This window comes from Nelumbo nucifera, chromosome 3 (genome assembly GCF_055504915.1).
Source record: "Nelumbo nucifera cultivar China Antique chromosome 3, China Antique-T2T, whole genome shotgun sequence".
NCBI lineage: Eukaryota > Viridiplantae > Streptophyta > Magnoliopsida > Proteales > Nelumbonaceae > Nelumbo > Nelumbo nucifera.
The window spans coordinates 31912031-31932888 of record NC_142651.1 but is presented as its reverse complement, the minus strand read 5'-3'; the positions used below and the strand labels follow the sequence as shown (position 1 = coordinate 31932888).

The 20858-nt window shown below is 39.7% G+C and overlaps 1 protein-coding gene across 1 annotated transcript in view; it reads left to right on the top strand.

Moving 5' to 3' along the window:
* Positions 1–20858, top strand: part of OVA2 (tRNA synthetase class I (I, L, M and V) family protein) — a 102797-nt gene that overhangs the window by 68964 nt on the left and 12975 nt on the right. Inside the window, exons 16-19 of the mRNA XM_010250165.3 lie at positions 24–151; positions 231–395; positions 555–680; positions 11359–11432. Of these exons, the coding sequence (XP_010248467.1) occupies positions 24–151; positions 231–395; positions 555–680; positions 11359–11432 (493 nt within the window). The remainder of the gene's footprint in view (positions 1–23; positions 152–230; positions 396–554; positions 681–11358; positions 11433–20858) is intronic.

Here is a 20858-nt window from a genome sequence, read left to right as displayed (position 1 = left end):
ACATTATTTGTCAATTTTTACAGGAAAGGCTCCATATTCATGTGTTATAACACATGGATTTGTACTTGATGAGAAAGGTTTAAAGATGAGCAAATCTTTGGGTAATGTTGTAGATCCTAATATTGTGATTGAAGGAGGGAAAAACTCCAAGGTTTGGCACTAATGGCTAATACTTTTTACAATTTTCTTTGTCTTATACACTTCATGGTCATCTTGTTTCTTCTTGACAGGAAGCAACTGGTTATGGAGCAGATGTCCTACGACTTTGGGTATCAAGTGTAGATTATACTGGTGATGTAATGATTGGGCCTCAAATCCTACGGCAAATGTCTGACATATATAGGAAACTTCGAGGGACATTGCGATATCTCTTGTCAAATCTGCATGACTGGGATGTATGTTCAAGATTTTAGGCAACTGTTTCTTGTGTGTGTGTGTGTGTGTGTGGTGCACATCTGTGTATGTATGTGTGTCATCCTCATTTTTGGGTATATGAATAGAAGCATTTCTTTACATTGCTTTATGCTTCCTTTTTCTGTCTTTCTCATTTGTAGCCGGAGAATGCAGTTTCATATAGCAATCTTCCAATGATTGACCAGCATGCACTGTTCCAGCTTGGAAATGTTGTAAAAAGTATCAAAGATAGTTATGAAAATTATCAGTTTTACAAGATATTTCAGGTAAAATGGTTTCCTAACCACATCATTTTGTATGCATCTGCATGGCTATGTGAAGTTACGGCCTAAGAAGTATTGGGTATGTTTTGATTGGATATTTCATGTAACTATATATGTAGCTATTGTGCTTATGCTTGATGTCATAAATTAACTTGAAATAAATAATCAGCTTTGCTTTGTATCTTTCTATCAGGTTGTCTGCTTTATTCATTCATGAACATTCACTTGCACCCCTCTAGTACCTTCCCATTAGGAAGATTAAGAAGATCTCAGGTCTGATTATTTCCATGTGCTTTTTTTTTTGATGAATAACATAGAACTTTCATTAAAGATTGGAGAAATAAGTACAAAGAAGATGGGGAGAGGTAAAATCTCTTAACCGTCCCCTAGGGAAAACAACAAACAAAGAGTATCCACCTAGAAATTGGCGCTTCTCTTTACCCATTTTATCTGAAGTTCCAAGCCTTGTGCTAACTGATTAAACAATCTTTTTTTTCATTTGCATACTTCCATAGACCACTAAGCTTGCGACAGTTCAGATCCTTAGCCTTCTTCATGCCTTCCATCACTGCCAAGACCTCAGCCCGGAGAGAGTCTCCAACACCAATAGGACCAGAATATAAAGCAATGACTTTTCCTTCTTCATCCCTAAAGGCTCCACCTATGCCTAAAGGCCCTAGATTACCTTCACTACTGCCATCAAAATTCAGTTTGACAAACCCATTGGCTGGTGGAGACTGTAGAGAACACTGATGTGGGCCCCACATCTGTGGTCCCACTCTGTCCGTAGGGCAGAATGTTCCTAGTCATCCTAGGGTTAGCTGCTGTTATTCTAGTTATTTATTTTTCAGTTTTATATTATTATGTGTTATGTAAATACCAAGGGCAGATGTGTCCTTTCATGTAACTAGCATAACCTATAAATATTAAATAGAAGTGGCGGCGGCAGAATAATTTAGATTCTGTCCTTTCAAAGTTTGTGTTCTACTGCTCTCTCTCTTCTCTTTCTCCTCTTTCCTCTACACTTTCTCTTCTTTTCGAACCTGAAATTTCTTAGTGTTCAAGACTGATAGCAGTCTTGAACAACTACATGGTATCAGAGCCAAGTTAGGGTTTCTCATGTGAGTCTAATACCAGCCGACCACATGAGAATCTCCTAGGACTGGAAGCTGAAAATGTGGAGTTCGCAGACTGATTCTTGGAGATCGCCAGAAGTGCTAGCAGCTGTTAGAAGCTTGTTATGGTTGCAGAGTGTTGGTGGTCAGGAAGGATCAGAGAAGACTAGGGTTTGGGTAACCTTAGAAGGCAGCGAACAATTTTTCCTTGTAAGTTATTTATTTTCTAAGAGTTCTATCAGAGAAGATAGGTTGGACCTATCTGGAGAGGGAGGCCGAACCATTCTAGAGTTTTCTCCCTTCGATTCTCTAGGGTTTTACAGCAAACCCTACTGTTGGGCCGAACTGTCTCAGCTTTGTTTCTCTCTGCTCTAGGGTTAGACTGAACCTTGCGATCTACCTAGAGCTGTCCTCAAGTTTATTGTTAGCATTGATCAGATTCTAGGGTTTCATATTAACCCTACTGCAAGTCTATCTATACGGTACTGATTGGATTGTGCAACTGAATTGTTCACTTTAAGGACTGATTAAAACCCTAATTCTGCCAAGCATATCAGACTTACTTCTAAGCTGTTTTCAGAGTCTTTTGGGGTTTTCGAACTCTCTTAAGGGGTGAGAACCCTACGGACAACTGCTGTTGTGTTTCCTAGTTGGTTTCAGATCAGAGTTATCTCACTTCTGTGCACATACACTGTGAATACAGATTGGTTCTACACTGTTGTTGATTGTGATTGGTAATCCAAGTGCTGTTTTTGAGACTTGACCGAGATAGAGTTTAAAAATTGGGCAGAAGGTAGCTTTGGGAACATCAGTTATGGTGGTGTTTCTGAGACGGGTGGTCAGATTACTACCGTAAAGTTTGATGGATCAAACTATTTGGAATGGGCCCAATCAGCCATGATGGCTATTGGGGGAAGAGGTAAATTAGGGTACCTCTTGGGAGATGTGACAGAACCCCCCAAGGGAGACCCTACGTATACCAAGTGGATCCAAGAAAACTACTTGGTTATGACATGGCTGTGTAATTCTATTTAGCCTCATATTAGCCGCAACTACTTGTGGGCAAAGACAGCTAAGGAGATATGGGATGTGATGAAAGAAACTTATTCCCAACCCCTTAATGTTGCCAGAGCATATGAATTGAAATGTGAAGTGAAAAATCTTAAACAAGGAGATAAACCGGTTTCAGTATATTTCTCTACCTTGCAGTCCCTGTGGCGTGAAATTGATCACTTAGAGACTCTTGAGTGGGAGAGTCCCAAAGATGCACAGATATATAGAAAGCAGGTCGAGACAAACCGGGTGTTTGAGTTTCTGGCGGGCCTAAATTCAGAGTATGATATTGTGCGGCAACAGATTTTGATTAGAGACAGTGTGACTCTCTCTCAGGCATACTCATTCGTACACAGTGAAGAGATCAGAAGGAAAGTTATGGTGCAGCCTCAGCCCCTCACACCAGCCTTTGTAGCGGTCACACCCAAATCAGGAGGTAATTCAGAGGACAGGAGGAAGGAAGACAAGAAGGATGTGGTATGTGAACATTGTAAGAAACCCAAACATACAAAAGAAACATGTTTGGAAACTGCATCCTCACTTGGTTCCTGCGAAGTTGAGAAGCAAGAAGGGCACTGCTCATGTGGCCGTGAACACTGATTCAGCATCCTCTTCTGGCACAAGAGGGAACACCTTTAGAGACCTTAGCTGCAGTTCGGGCTGCCCTAATACAATTAGAAAAGGAAGTTGAAAATTCAGCTCAGCCACCGCAGTCACCATCAGCTCCTGCCACATCTGCCTTTGCACATTCAGGTACTCGAGCTTCAGCCTACCATGCCTCAGCTCCAGGTACTACTGAACCTTGTTGGGTAATAGATTCAGGTGCATCCGACCATATGACTAGCTTGCCTTCACTCTTCACCACTTACCATTTGTCTTCTGGTAGGGATAAAGTGTCTATTGCTGATGGCTCCCTGGTTCCTATTTCTGGGAAGGGTGACATCAAGTTATTAGATACTATCTCCCTGTCATCTGTTTTGCATATTCCTAAGCTTGACACTAACCTTCTTTCAGTCAGTAGTATTACCAAGCATATGAACTGCTCAGTAACCTTCTTCCCTGACCGATGTGTTTTTCAGGACTTGGAGACGAAGAAGGTGATTGGGACTGGCCGTGAGACGAATGGGATCTATCTGCTTGGGGAGAGGTTCCGTCAGGAAGAGTCAGTAGAGAAGGTGTCTTTTGTTTCTCAGAGTTTGAGTCCGGTTATGCTTTGGCATAACCGATTAGGTCATTTGTCCTTTCGATCCCTAAAGAGTCTGTTTCCAGCTTTATTTGAGTCTGTTGAGTTGTCTCAGTTTCAGTGTGAAAGTTGTGAGTTTGCTAAGCATTGTAAAAAACCTTATTTATTGAGCAATAAAAGGAGTAATAATTTTTTTGATATTGTGCATACTGATGTTTGGGGGCCTTATCACATCCCTTCCATGGGTGGGTACAGATATTTCTTGTTATTTGTTGATGACCATACCCGGTTTTCTTGGGTTTATCTCATGCGTTCACAAGATGAGGTACCTGCCCTGACCAAAAACTTTCACCAAATGATCCTAACCCAATTTGATGCCAAGATTAAAGTTCTTAGATCTGATAACGGAAAGGAATACTTTGCTAAACCATTGACATCTTACCTTCTCAATCATGGGGTTATCCACTATAGCTCTTGCCCTCATACACCTCAGCAGGATGGAGTTGTAGAAAGGAAGAATAAGCACATCTTGGAAGTGGCTAGAAGTCTCATGTTTACTTCCAATGTTCCTATTCGCTTTTGGGGTGATGCTATCCTCACGGCAGTAATATCTTGTTAATCGGGTCTCTTCCCGGGTCCTTGATCTGAGATCTCCTTTTTCCCTTCTATACCCAAGTGAGGAGTTGTTTTCTATTCCCCTTAAAACATTCGGTTGTACCTGCTTTGTTCAGCTTCTCGGACCCCATCACTCCAAGTTCGAACCCAAGGCCTCCAAATGCATTTTCCTTGGTTATGCACAAAGTCAAAAGGGTTATTGCTGCTATGATCCTGTCTCAGGGAGGAAGTTTGTCTCCATGGATGTCACTTTCTTTGAGGGGACACCCTATTATCCTCGGGTTTCTCCTCAGGGGGAGAGCACAGTGGGGGTTTGAGTCCTTGTCTTCAGGGGGAGAGCAGTGAGAGTGGGGCAATTCCTTTACCTATTCCATTGGGTGATGAGAGCTGCAATGGTGAGGGCAGTCAGAGGGATCAGGAGTTGAGGGAGAGCTGCAATGGTGAGGGTGGTCAGAGGGATCAAGAGTTGAGGGTCTATCACAGGCGGTGCAGGCAGGTTGATCTCGATCATCAGCAATCCAGGCCAGCTCCAATCTCATTTGCAACTCCAAGTCCAGGTATTACAGTCCCAGGGCCCACAGAGACTTCCTCTATTGTTACCATTTCACCTCCTACAGATGACCTCGACCTTCCGATTGCCGTTCGTAAAGGGAAACAACGTTGTACCACATCTACAACCCACTGTATTTCCCAGTTCTTATCCTATGATCGCCTATCTCCTACCTACAGGTCCTACCTTAGTTCCATTTCCAATGTCCCTACTCCAAGAGCAGTGCAAGAAGCCCTATCCGTCCCGGAATGGAAAGATGCAATGCAGGTTGAGATGGATGCCCTGTTGAAAAATAACACCTGGGAGGTAGTTGATCTGCCCAAAGGAAAGAAACCAGTTGGATGCAGATGGGTATTTTCGGTGAAGCATAATGCAGATGGCTCCATTGAGAGGTATAAGGCTCGGTTAGTTGCAAAAGGGTTCACACGGACTTATGGCATAGATTACTTGGAGACCTTTGCCCCGGTAGCCAAGATGACTACCATTCGGGTCCTGTTATCCCTTGCCGCGAGTCACACTTGGCCTTTATACCAAATGGACGTGAAAAATGCTTTTCTAAATGGAGACTTGCAGGAAGAGGTTTACATGCGTTTGCCTCCTGGATTCTATGATGCAGAAACAGGTAAGAAGGTCTGCCGGATCAACAAGGCTTTGTATGGTTTGAAGCAGTCACCTAGGGCTTGGTTCGATAGATTCAGACTAGCCCTTGTGAAGTTTGGTTACGTATAGGCTCAGTCAGATCACACTCTATTCATCAAGAGGGTAGAGTCCTCCTTGACACTACTGGCAGTATATGTTGATGATATTGTGGTGACAGGGAATGATAGCCATGAGATTGAGTCCCTTAAGCAGCTCCTTCATCAAGAATTTGAGGTGAAAGACCTTGGTGTACTTCGGTATTTTTTGGGTATTGAGGTTGCTAGATCCAAACAGAGGATCTTTATCTCTCAGAGGAAATATGTCCTAGACCTGTTGGCAGAAACTTGAAAGTTAGGTGTCAAGCCTGCAGATACACCCATTGAACAGAACCCTAGGATTAGTGCAGAGAGTGGGGAGCTTTTTGAAGACAAGGTTATGTTCCAACGGTTGGTAGGAAAGCTCTTATATCTCTACCTCACTCGACCAGATATTACTTATGCTGTTAGTGTTGTTAGCCAGTACATGCATTCTCCTAGAACCACACATCTTCTTGCGGTAGAAAGAATTTTAGCCTACCTGAAGTGATGCCCGGGTAGGGGTATACTGTTCAAGAACAATAACCACCTGAAGGTGGAGGTCTATACGGATGCCGATTGGGCTGGGAGTGTTGATGACAGAAGGTCTACCTCAGGATATTGTGCCCTTGTGGGAGGTAACCTTGTCTCCTGGAGAAGTAAGAAACAAAGTGTTGTCTCCCGGGCTAGTGTTGAAGCAAAATACAGGTCCATGGCTAACGGAGTGGCTGAAATCCTATAAGATCTCTACTTGAGGAGTTGGGTATTGAGTATGAGAAGCCCCTGATGCTGTATTGTGATAATCAAGCAGCTATTAACATAGCACATAATCCAGTGCAGCATGACTGAACCAAACACATTGAAGTTGACTGACATTTTGTACGAGAGAGGGTCTCATCTCAAGAAGTATGCCTCCCTTACATCACATCCAATATGCAACTAGCAGATATCCTCACTAAAGCTGTGTCAAGAAAGAAGCTAGAGGTGGATCTATCCAAGTTGGGAATGATAAACATTTACTCCCAACTTGAGGGGGAGTGTAGAGAACACTGATGTGGGCCCCACAGCTGTGGTCCCACTCTGTCCGTAGGGCAGAATGTTCCTAGCCATCCTAGGGTTAGCTGCTGTTATTCTAGTTGTTATTTATTTTTCAGTTTTATATTATTATGTGTTATGTAAATACCAAGGGCAGATGTGTCCTTTCATGTAACTAGCATAACCTATAAATATTAAATAGAAGTGGTGGCGGCAGAATAATTTAGATTCTGTCATTCTTTTCAAAGTTTGTGTTCTACTGCTCTCTCTCTTCTCTTTCTCCTCTTTCCTCTACACTTTCTCTTCTTTTCGAACCTGAAATTTCTTAGTGTTCAAGACTGCTATCAGTCTTGAACAACTACAGAGACCAAAGGGAAACAATTCTTGTCTTTGCTGGGGCTGAATCTGCCACCTCCTTCAAATTCCTTCTTACCATGTTGGTGGAGATACCTTCAAACAATTTCAGGGAGTGCACCCACACTACCACTCTAATAGTGACTGCCTGAATGACAGTTTCCTTACTACTTTCCTTATCAGAGAATATTCTTGAATTCCTTTCTTCCCAAACAGTTCAACAAATGGCAGCCCTAACACATCTCCATAGAGTCCTACCCCTCTTCTTTGGCCATCTGAAAAAAGACAAGGCAAATAAACTTCGTACATCTCGAGGGAGCGTCCACCTGCAATCAAACAAGGAGAAAAACCAAAACCAAATATCTGAAATAAAAGGGCAGGGAATTAATAGGTGATAGAAATTTTCACCATTAGCCTTATAGAGGACACACCAGTTGGGAGATAACCACCAGTTAGGCATTTTTCTTTGGAGCAAGTCACAAGTGTTACACCTATCCAGAAAGGCTTCCCAACAAAAGGCCCCAATCCTAGGAGGAATTGGTTTACCCCAAACTTCAAGAACAGGAAAGTTAATTCCCGGGCTATCAAAAGGCTGCATTAAGGCTTTGAAAAAGGAGGCACAAGAAAACATCCCAGAGGAGGTCAAATTTCAAATCCTACTATCCCCCGCCCTGGATCCAAAAAAGCCCCACCCAAGATCTGAATTAGAGCCGAGACAGAAAGGATTTCAGAATCCCTAAGGCCCTCCTAAAACCCAAGTCCCAATCAAACCCAGAGCCAGAATCTGAAGGAACAAGAAAAGTGGACACTGGCTCATCTTTAAAGGAAGACGGGGAATACAAAGAGGGGAATTGCTCCTTCAAACAGATATCCCCCACCCAATTATGTTCCCAAAATTTCACCCAATTGCCAGAACAAAGGTCATACCTGATACAAGCCAAGAAGGGAGGGAGAATAGCATGAATAGATCTCCAAGGGGAGAGAGAAAAACTCTTAACCCTCCCCAAGACAGTCGAAAAAAAAAGTTACAGCACAGCCCAAAACAAATGTTCCCTTCCCATCCCTTGTTTAACCAGAGTATCTGCAATGGAATTTGCAGATCTCTTCATCCAATGAAACTGAATCTCTATTCCCCAAGTTACCCAGTCAAACTCTCTTTTATCATTAGCAAATTTCCATAGTTTACTATTCTCCTTTTGCAGCCAACCTATCACCAGTTTAGAATATCCTTCTACAATTAGCTTTTGAATATTCAATTCCTCTGCCTTCTTTACCCCTTCCAACCCTGCCATGACCTCGGCCTTAAGAGAATCAGCAGCCCCAATAGGACCAGAATACATCACGATTACTTTCCCCTCTTCATCTCTAAAGGTTCCTCCTACACCTGAGGGCCCCGGATTATCCTCACTACTATCATCAAAGTTCAGTTTAGAATCTCCTTCCATATTTTTATTCATTGCCTCCCTCCAATCAGGTTATGCTACTACTTCTGCAACAGTTTGAGGAACAGGAAGAAAAGAGGAAATAACAGACATGAAAACCCAATATGAAAGAGGCACATGATTATAATACAAATAATAGGTTAAAAGGTAAGCATTATTGCAGATAAACTGTGATGAGACTCGGTACTATAGAGCTTCCCCTTGTACAAGAAAATGGGAAGTTCAAGATCAATGTTAGGAGAAGAAATAATGGATGCACCATCAATAGCAAGAGGATTGACAAGAGGAGAAATGGTTGAACTGAATGACTTTTTTTTTCTAAAATATTCAAAGGCAAAATAGTCGACCCAGTTTCAGCTTGATCTATTAAGGAGCTTGCAACCTCCTGAATGACTTTTTTTACTAAAATACAAAACAATACATAATTCAGTTCGGCCACTTCAGCTTTTATCAAATGGTCCCTAATGCTTTGTGGCCAATCTGTGCTAGGCTCCACCTATATATTTTCCTTCTTTCTCCTAGCATAAACTTGTACTTCCTTGTTTGGCACTGCACTTTCAGAGGTAAATGGATGGCCACAGAAATAGGCAAAGGAAACACAAAACTTCTCTCTTTGTTAGTACTCCCCCTAAAGTGAGACTTGAGAAGGAAAACACTAATCCAACCCAAAAAAGGTAACATTTTTAATAACAAACCTTCTTCTAGATATAAAAAATCTTTTTTTCTAGATATCAGATAAAAGTGCCTATATCCCTTTTAAGTAGATGAATACCTAGAAAGGCACCATGTATTGAGTTGCTTTAAATTATAATTTATTTGGACCCAGGACATAAATACAGCATATGCAACCAAAAACATTAAGTGGAAGAGGAAATAATGACCGGTCAGGGATGGTGATTTGATGTGGGGACTTACAACCAAGCACCCTAGAGGCATCCTATGAGGTGGAAGAAAATATAACGGTATCCACAACATCTTCCCAAATTTTCACATGAAAATTCATACCATACAATAAGTTCTTGGAGACCTCCAATATATGGTGCTTTTTTCTTTCAGCCACACCATTTTTTTTGTGGTTTCTTTGCACTGAACTTAGATGCATAATTCCTTTCTCTTAGGTACACAGTTAAGTTCTTCTCAAAGTACTCTTTTGCATTATCTGATAGAAATATTTTAATTTTCTTTTAATATTATGTGTTGATCATGCTGTAAAAATCCTGATAATTTGAGGAATTTCATCTTTGTTATGAAAGTGGTACAACTACATGACAAGTCATCCGCATATAAAATAACAGTTGCCTCTCATTATGGGTAAATGGTTAAGCCCCAAAAATTTGCATGCTTTATATTGAATGGAATCAATTTCTTTTATTCATCAAAATGTAGAAAATTCGCAATGACTAATAGACATACCTCACTAAAACTTTGAAGTAGAAGAAGACTTAAATAACTCGGGGAACAAAAACTTCAGTTATTCAAAAGAAATGTGACCCAAATGCATATGCCATAATTTGTTATTAATAACAGTAATGATGTACCAGTGACTCGTTAAAACCACGTAACTGAAGTTCCACAGATTTCTTGGACAGGTCATCTAGCAACTAAATGCCCTTTACTTCATGGTCATTTCCTATCTTCCTCATTTTCTTTGGGTCCTGAAAATACAATGGTTGGGGAAGAATACTACATAACAATTTAACTATCTTCCCTCAAATATACAATCATGTTGTATCATGAATACTACATAACAATCACATCCCAAAACATGATTGTACTTCATTGTCATTTCCTATCTTCCCAATTCTTTGGTGTTCGCTTCATGAATCCCACCATTTTGCTCTATGAAAAGCCATGTTTTCTGTCAAATTACTAGCCTCTAAATCATTTCTTACCAATTCAGACTGCATTTCTCTAATCTCCCCCTTCCTCTTTCCGTGCCTTCTACTAAATTCACTCATTGGCCTAATCATTGGTCATCTGTACACAAACCATCCTTTCCAATGTGCTCATTTCTGATTCTATCTTTCTAACCTTACTACTCAACATCCTCAACTCAGCTAAACTAATTTTTTAACATGTTTCTGATTTTCTGTCAATCCAATTAAAATATAAATTTATATTTTGTTGATAAAAAATGTTGTCTATTGAGCATTACTTGGACCTGGGTGACCAGGGTTCGTAGATGGAAACAGTCTCTTTGTTTGTGCAGGGGTAAGGTTGTGTAGATCTGTCTCTCCCCAGCCCCACATTGGTGGGAGCCTCATGCACACCCTTTTTTATTTATAGAGCATTACCCACTTAAAATGGCCATAATCACTACTAAAAACCTCTCTAGTTCAGTGAGAGTAGGAGATATAAAGAGTATTAACAGCCTAACATTATTTCAACTATCATCATCAGCTGGGAGTTTTATTGCTTTCTTTTATGTTATTTGCAAAAGTGGAAATAAATGCTACAAAAATTGCATAGAAATTTTATTTCAGAGAGACAAGAAAAAGTTTGTAGATATAATTTGGAATCTGTCTCTGGCATGGCATAAGCATCAATGTTTGTACTATTATGAGAAATATTAGAGTTTCTTGTATTTTGTTGCATTCTGATCCTTTTCTCTTTTATTTCAGATCCTACAGCGTTTTGCTATTGTAGACCTGTCAAATTTCTATTTTGATGTTGCTAAAGATCGACTTTACGTTGGGTATTTATTAGTTCTTCTTTATCCATATTTCCGATTCATGCCTAATTGCCTTTTGTCTTTCTTTTTTCCTAATTTATCTCTTTCCCTTTTTATTTTGTTTGTTACATGTAAAATCATTGTTTTTAATTGGTAACTAACAATATTTCATTGATATAATAATTATTATAAGGGATATCATCTAAAACTCACCATGACTTTTTCACATTTCTCTTAAACTGACCATGACTTTTCAAAACCTCTAGAGAGCCCCCTGTCAGTATGTTTTATTGTCTAAAACTCATCTTTTGTGTCTTTCTTTTCCCCCGATTAGACTTTTTCAGTTAAAAATAAAAATTAGACCTGTTCATGCCCTTGAAATCCTTGTGAGCCAATGCCTGTTTCATTATGATCAAACTAATATTCTTGCATATCCTATGCAAGGGATAAGCTTTGAAGAGACTCTTCGGTTCATTTCCTTCCAAATGCTTCATAATGTGGCAAATAGTGTCACCCACCATACAATCACAATGTGTCAGCCCCAAATTTTTAAATTTTTTGGGTACTTGGCAAGATAGAAATAAATGTTTTTTCTTTTGAGAAAAGTTGACTGATTTCATTAAACAAAGAGAGGGGTACACAAGAAGGTGTACAAGGAGAAGAAAAAAGAAAAACAGGGATCAGACCCCTAAGAATTACACGGGGGGTTCTAAATCCTCTGCAAGAGAATTGAGTTCCCTTGGGATCCAGTGCAGGTTTGCATTTGAAGCTGTCAATAAATCCCCTGCTTCTGCCAGAAAGTGACCGAGTCTCCACGGTCCAGCTTCCTGTCTTCCTAACCACTTTATGGTGTTAGCTGAATCTCCCTCTATGGATAAGTTCTGAATGCCTATCCGGTTAGCTGAATTGGATTCCCGTAAGTGCAGCCATCACATCTTCCTTGGAAGAGTCACCTGTGGCGCGCCTAGGTGCACAGTCGAGGCGCATTTTAGGGTAGGTGCCTTGCCTAGGTCCTAGGTGCAGCCCTTTCATTTTGAAAATTTGACGCTTTTTTGAGTCTAGCAGCTAGGCCCCCACTCTGGTTCACTTGCTTCGCTCGCTTACTGAAGTTTCAAGAACCCCCCTATTTGGTAATGTTGTCCATTCATTCATCCTAATAAGATATCTTCTTAAAAAGCAATTAAAACTATAAAATCATTATTTTTTTGTGAAAACTAAGAATTTAAGACCCTAACATGGACCTTATTTAGGCTAGCCTCGAGGGGCGTGGCACAAAGGCAGCTCGTAGAATCAGGATTGTAATGTCACATTAGCTACTTGAAGTAATGTAACTGAGAAAAAAAGAGATTGTGGGTTTTATATGCTTGAAAATGTTTTATATGTTTGATTTTATTTTTAAAATCTTATTTGAAATTTAAGTTTATATTTTTATTTTATGTGGGTTATATTTTATGTATTTTAATTTTAGATAATAGGTTTTTTAAAACATTTATTTTAAAATTTAAGTTTATATTTTTATTAATATTATGTTTAATAATTTTTTGATTTTTTTTTGCATTTTTGGCTTTTTTTATTATTTTTTTGATTTTTGATTTTTTAGCTTTTTTTTTTTTTTTAATTTTGCGCCTTGCTTAAAAAGGTGCGTACCTCGCCTTTCATCTTGCGCCTCAGGCGCAAATTGACCCCTGTGCCTTGTGCTTTTAAGACACTGAGCTGCACCTATCAGTCCACTGTACACCCAGCAGATGTTTCCATTTTCATCCCTTAGTACTCCTCCAATACCAGCAGCTCTGGGGTTTCCTGAAGCACTTCCATCGAAGCTTAGGGTCCATGTTTCTTCTGTCCTAAGGAGAGGCTCCCTGTAGATGGGGGGGGGGGAGGAGGAGAAAAGGAAGAGGCCACCATCCCTGTTGAGGTCATTTATGGAGACTCCTTTAAACTTGTCTGAACTGGCTGCCCACTGATTACAGAGGTAGGTGATGTCTGAGTTCAAATCAGTCCTTGATCTTGCCTTGTTCTCAAATAGACAGTTGTTCCTTTCTTCCCAAACTCCCCAAAGCACAACATGCAGAATTATTTGCCAAAGCACAGCATGTAGAAATAAATGGTTTTTTCCTCTTCCACCTCTTCACAAAGAACATGTTTGCTTGTCAAGTTGATATTTTTCAATTTTAGCTGATCTTGAATGAAGATATTCTCCAAACCTTTCATTCAAGCTAATGCCTACAGTCTTGTTGATGCCCTCTTTTTTTTGATAAGTGAACAATGATTTTATTAATAAGAAGGGGAATGTACATTCACCCTAAGAGGAAGCACGAGATGTTACCTCCCCTTAGAGGTGAGTGCATAAAACAAAACTTAGCAGAATACAATCATAGAGTGGCAGAAAATAACTCAACCCTTGAGGCCCCTTGTTTTGCCAAAGAATCTGCCATGGCATTTGCTGATCTGCTGACCCACTGATAGGTGACTGACATATTTCTTGTGAGCCAATTAACTTTCTTAAGATCTTTGTAGCCCCATAGAACTGTTTCTGGACTCGACAACCAATCCACTACCACCTTAGAATCTCCCTCAACTATCAGATTTTCCACTCCTAGTTGGTTTGCAGCATGTGTTCCTTGCTCCACAGCCAGTATCTCAGCCCTTGTTGAATCTCCAACTCCCACTCCCACTGGTCCTGAGAATGGGAATAGGATGTTTCTATCCTTATCTCTTAAGATCCGTCCTATGCCCGACTGCTGCCATCAAAATTCAGCTTTACCACACTCTCTGTAGGAGGTTTCCACTCTATCTGTAGTCTATTCTTTTTGGGGGCTGTGGAGGCCACCTCTGCCCAACTTTCCCAGAGATCATCAAAAGAATAACCTTTAAACAGATCTGAAGTTTTTAGCCAATGAATTGTTCTTGTCAAAATGCACTTCTTTGCTTCATCAATGCTTCTTTCCTTTTCTTGCATTATTCTAAAATTCTTTTCCTCCCAGATAGTCCACAAAATGGCTGCTCTGATACACTTCCACATTAGTTTCCCTCTCTTAGTTGGCTGCCCAAAAGTAGATGCCTAGACGGATTAAAAAGCAGGTTTAGTTCAGAGGGCAAGGTCCATCTGAGGAAATTAGGGAGGGTGCCTGAAATTGCCTTCCAAGGGGTTGTGAGTGAAGCCTGTTGAGATACCCCCGCATCCGAACCAGTCTCAGAACAGCCATGAATGCTAGCCACCACCTCATGCCATAACCTCTTTTTTGATTCAGCTCACTACTTCCCAGGTGACCAAATGATCCTTTTTTCCTTCCCCTGGCTCCCATAGGAAGTCCCTCATCAATTTTTCAATCCTCATTGATTCCCTCTTACCCTATAACTTTCTTTGGCAACACTTGAAATTACCCTATTATAATATGAGCTCACCAAGAACTCTCCCATGGGCTTATCAGTGCATACCCATTGATGCTCTATCTAGAAAGATCATTTCATTTTCCATTACTTGCAATAACCTTGTAAACTCCTTTTTATGGTGATCAAGCAGTGGCCTTTTAAATGACAGTTGCAAGATCTCCTTTTTCATAGCATTTACTCATATTGTGATTTTAATCCTGACTAAGATTGTACTGCTGGGGCAGACGTTACAGTTTGCTGTCAAAGATCCAAGCATCTTCTAAAATTTGACCTGAGATCCACTCTCGCATCTAGGGTTGTCAATTGACCGGTTTTGGGTTGGACCCCGTTGAAATCAAAATCAATTTGGATGGATTGGGCGGACCAATAAGACATTGAATTGAACCAGTCCAGACTTAATGGTCCAAAATATTTATTGGATTGGATTGGACCTGGTCCATCCATAATGGATTTATATTGTATTGAGTCAGATTGAACCAAATATCAGGTTCATTGATAGAAGATAGGAATACAGGTGTCAATGGACCAGGTTTGGTTTGGAACACATCTAAATTGAAACCAATTTGAACAGATTGGATGGTCCAGACATTGAATTGGACCGGTCCAATATGGTCCTAAGAATTCATTGGATTGGATTGGTCCTGCCCAATTGACACCCCTTACTCACATCCATTTTATTCACATATTCCTTTTTCTTCTTCCAACTTCCCTTGCTCCCCGTTAATCTTTGTAATTGGTTCATTTCATATAACTTATGTAATTAACTCCTCCATTAAACTCATAATTTTTTTTTTTGTTTTTTGGTAACCATCTAATGTAGAAGACAATACGATATCCTGTAGGCAAATTTTCTCTTAAGAGCTTCCAACTCCTAAATTTCCAATTATGATAACTCACTGCATCTACATCACTGTTTGGAATTGTCACAAAGGAAATGGAAGAAATGGAAACACAACATGATGGGCACTAAAAGAGCTCAACTAATGCCAATATCTTATCACTTGAAAAATTCTAAAATTGGTATAGGAATTAAAATAAAATTGGTTTATTTCTCCATGGATTCTTTCCTTGCTTTGTTATCTATATCATTCTCCGTTGAATTGGAATAACTCATCCTCATGTTTTCAAGTGAGGAAGAATCCATGTTGTCATCATATTCAATGTTTTAAAAACCAACCCGGAGGTCGAACCGTTTTTGCCTCCGGGTTGAATGTGTCAAACCGTTATATGTCATCATTTTATGTATATATATGTATGTATAAACATTTATTATTGAATAAAATAATGTATAATGATATCCTACATGTAGTATATGTATATAAATTTATTATTGTGTTTAATTTATATTTTTTATTTATAAAAAATACTAAAGACTGGAATTTGTGATAAAAAATGGTTTTTTTTTGGCAAAAGTAGCAGGGCAAGGCACCTTCGACTCGTTGGAGCACGTAGATCACAACCCCAAAATTGACATAAAGATAACCCCTATTGGACAGCAAAGCACTAAGTTATGGCCTTCGGAATTTGTATAAACATAGTGTGTAACCGTGACCCAGTGATCTGGTCAAACGGGTTGATGATTCAACTGCCCGGGTGGAATGGGTTTTGACCAAGTCAACCTTTTTTCTCAGATCCTGGGTTTTAGGAAAAGAAAACCCAGAATCATGACCAAGTGACTTGTTCGAACAGTTTGACCGTTCGAATTGACGATGGGTTGAAAATACTGATCATATTCATGAATGAATTTGATCTTTGATGAAATTTGTTGGCAGTTTCAACATCTAATTGTCCTTCCTCTTGTACTATCTTGTGTGATGACTTCATAAATATGAAGCTTTAATAATGGATGGCTCTACATCTAGTTGAAATTTCATCTCTTGGGCAGGATACTGCAAATTTAATTGAGACTAACAAATCACATTTGCCTCCATGTGGCAAGGCCTTGTTTGGCTAGTCAATATAGGGAGATCAACCATCCCATTGTTGAAAGTATGAACTGTAACCTAATGAAACTGGTAGGCACCATTTAACGATATGGAGTCTGTTCAAATTTGGAAGGTGATGACGTTGAAGGTGGGATTACAGTTGAAGATGGTGATGGTGGGTCTCTAGTAGAGGTACTAAAGGAATATGTATTTAAGGATATAGGGATGGGGCAGATACTGCCTTTGGTGGGAGTTGGAGATGTTGAAGGGGGAAAGAAGAGAATGGAGTTCTTGAACATAGAATTTTCAGGGGGTAGAGTTTTGAAAGACAAGGAAAAAGGGATTGAGAATGGGGAGGAGAAGGAGATTCATGATGAAAGGGTGCTGAGAGCTGAACCAGAATTGGTCTAAAAAATTGCAGAAAAGGTGGCTGAGCAACACCAAAGTGAGGAATAAAGGGTTGACTGGGGGTTGAGTTATGAAGGCTGATAGAATAAAAAGTTGCGGAATGACTAAAGGGCATGAGTGGGAAATAATTAGAGAGAAACTTTATAAAGATAATTTGGGTGCTTCTTGTTCAAGATTTTATAGGAGAAAGAGGAAATATCAGACTAGACCTCTGCAAGAAAACAATAGTCCTGATTTGGACAATGAAAAAGACGTTGAAGACAATGAGTCAAGTGAGATTAGTGAGGATGAGATTCGAATGAATGGGACTCATGTTATTGAAAGGTCAATTGATTTAGATAAGGTAGTGGAGCTGAGCAAGTCCTTGGGGTTATTTATTTATTTATTTATTTTTTTTTTTGGGGGGGGGGTGGGAGTAGTTTGCTTGGAAAACCTTTAAAGAATTAGAAGAGAAATATAGGATGTCCTTTGATTAAAAGTAGTGTACGATCTTCTGATAAGGTGGAAAATAAGGAGGAAGAGGGTTGTTGATAAAGGGACTGGCGAGCTGGCTTCTGACAAGATTTTCAAGAAGAATGTAGTTTTGGAGTTAGAAAGGATTAATGCAGGTTGAAGGGTTACACAGGATTGAAAAGATTCCTAATGCTGTTAGATATTTTAGAAGCTAAAAAACTCGTCATTCTTGTTCAGGTGTTGAAAGTTTTTGCAAGATTAAAAGGGGGACTATTTGGTGTTTGACCTAGTACATCTGTTTTCTAGATCCCGCATTGGTGGGAGCCTTGTGCACTAGGCTGCCCTTTTTTATTTACCTTGTAAGAAGGTGAAGAAAACAAAGAAGGAATACAAGAGGAGTAAAGAGATTCCTGGTCAGGAGACTCAAAGAGCTGAGCTTTAAGCAAATGCTGAGAGAAGGTCTGCGGGAGTTGTTTTGTTTTTGTTGTAGTTATGTTGGGTTTATAGGGTGTTGAGTTGTTTCTGGTAGTGTTTGTTTCTCTTTGTTTTGTGGTTTGTTTTGTTCACTGTCTAGAGATTTTAGTTGGGTTTGAGTGTTGGTTCAAGGGATTATTTTCTTTTTGTGGGTGATTTCTTATCACCTGAGGGTGGGCCTTGGCGCAATGGTCGGGTTGCTCTATTGCGACCTGTGTGACTAGGGTTCAAATCTTGGAATCGGGGTAAGGTTGCATACATCTGTCCCTCCCCAAACCCGGCGTTAGCAGGCATAGTTGTCAAGGTGACTAGGCAATTCTTAGAAGTTGCCTCGCCCAACGCTAAGTGTTTTTTGTATTAGGCGCTCACACATATACACATTATATAATTTTTTTGAATGCCTTTATATATTGTATGATTTTATTGGTTGGTTTTATTTTATTAGAATACATCCTGTTGTATGTTACAACTTTTTTTTTATAAAGATAAATCTGTTTTTACTAAAGCTATGAAAGTTTCTTTGGGTTTGCATTCTGAACCAAGAGTGGGAAGAGAAACCTAGGACTCAGTCCAAGTCATCCAAGACCTCCTGGTAAGTTTCTTCTTCTTCTTCTTAAACAGTCCAATTGTTCTGTGGTCCTTTTTTTTTCTTACTTTTTTGGGATGAAAAGGGGCTCCGCCTCTTCAACCTCCTCCTCCTCCCTCCTTAAATCAACCTGGTACTCCAGTATTTTATTTTTCTATTTTTTTTAAAAACTTTTGGAAATGAAACAGGGGTTCCGCCCCCTTCTTCTTAAACAGGGGCTGCGCCCCAACTTTCTAAAACTTTCCTGTATTTTTTTGCACTATTTTTTAATAATGCTTTTTTTTTGGACGAAATAGGGGCTCTGTCCCTTAAACAGGGGCTGCGCCCCTTCTCCTTTTTCATAGCATTCTCCCTTTTTATTAGCCTTAAACAGGGCCTCCGTCACCTTAAACACTGTTCAAGTGTCTTACTCCTATTTTTCTCTTTTGCTCCATGTCTTCTAACTCCTATGCTTTTTTTTTTCTTTTTTAAGAAATATTTTTTGGGAACAAAACAGGGGCTCTGCCCCCTTATTTTTCTCTCTATTTTTTGCTACATTCCTCGTTTTTTTGTTGGCCTGAAACAGGTATGGTGTATATGATGGAATTTTATGTTTTATTTGAATGAATTTATCGCTAATAACCAGTATATGGTATGTTGGTCAGTATAAAAGACTAAAGAAGTAGCTTATGAAGGGTTAGGGATCTTTATTTTATACTTTCATATTCATCGCCTAGGCGCCTTGACGACTATGTTAGCAGGGGCCTCATGCACTGGGTGATATCTTATCACCTCCTTGTTAGCTTTCTTCTTTTTTCTCAATAAATTTTCTTTTTTATTTATTACCAAAAGAACTGGTAGGAACCGTTAATGGTTCTGTTTTTGAAGAGGCCTTAATTACAGAGCTAGAGGCAAGCTGAACAGAACGGAATGCTAAAACAGGATTCATGTTGCTAGCCCAATGTAGGACGTGGTAGGGGTCCAACTAATTTAAGATCTGTTTGTGGGCTTTGTGGGGTGGATGGGGGGCTGTGGGTGATAGAGATGAAGAATATGGATGTAAAAGCAAGTAAAGTTCTTTTTGTGCACCAAAGAATGAACAAGAAATTAGAAGACAGAGGTGAACTCTTGTTGTTTGGGTAAACAATGAAGAGACAGATCACTTAAAAGAAGAAATAAGAGAGAGGGAAGGGAGAAAAAAAGAGAAATTTCTAGCAACAACCAGAATTCATTAAACTAATCTTTATTTCTACAAATCAACTCCAAATCCAATTACAATGAGTATTTATAGACTCTGACTTATTAACTTGGATGTTCCTTTATATATTCCAATTTGGACAAGGAAATTGACCCAAAACAACTTCTAATTGTTTTGAAGCTGAGATAAATCCATAAGTAACCCATGAGGACAAATCCATAAGTGTTAGAGTCGGCTGTACAAGGGTAGTACAGTCCTTTTAAGTTTTGTTATATATGTACTGCTCAGCTGATGTGGCTCTCACTTAAGTGAGGGCACAATGGTAATCCTTGTATATCTTAGAAGAGTACAAATAAAAGAAGGGCCGACTAGAGGGATTTTGATTTCTCTCTAGTTCGGCTGTGACCTTTTCTCCTTCTTTTCCTTCTCTTTCTTCTTCTCCTTCTCTCTCTCTCTTGCTTCCTTCCATGCCTCCAATGAGTGCAGTCGTTGTGGTTTTGTGTGGTTGGTAGAAAACCCTCTACTCGCAATTCAAAGAGGGCTGGTTTTGTGATGGTGACAATGCAGACTTGGTACCCTCTACTCGACAGCTACATGATCTTCGAACTAAATTGTGGTATGTAGCAAGTTTCTTTAATATGTTGCAGAACTGAAAATATTATTCGTGAGGTGTGTTGTGAGGGTTTCTAGTGCTGATAGTAAACGGCAACAGTAGTGCTGTTGCTAAAAGTGGTGAACAGTTGTGAATATTGTTGCTGAAACAGTGGTGAATAGTGTGAGTGTTGCTGCTGAAAGCTGGTACTAGGAACCCTAGTGGTGTTCAGTCATTTGTGTGGAGTGTGGTGATTTATTAGGGCAGTAGAGTAACAATTTAGTGGTACAACTTCCCATTGTTTTTTTGTGCAGTTATGGGAGACAGCAGTGTATACAAATCAAGTGTGATGGTGCCTTTCGATTATCTGAATGTGCAAATGACCTCTATAAAACCGAATGGTGAGAATTATGTCCCTTGGGTTAAGTCTGTTGAAATTTTC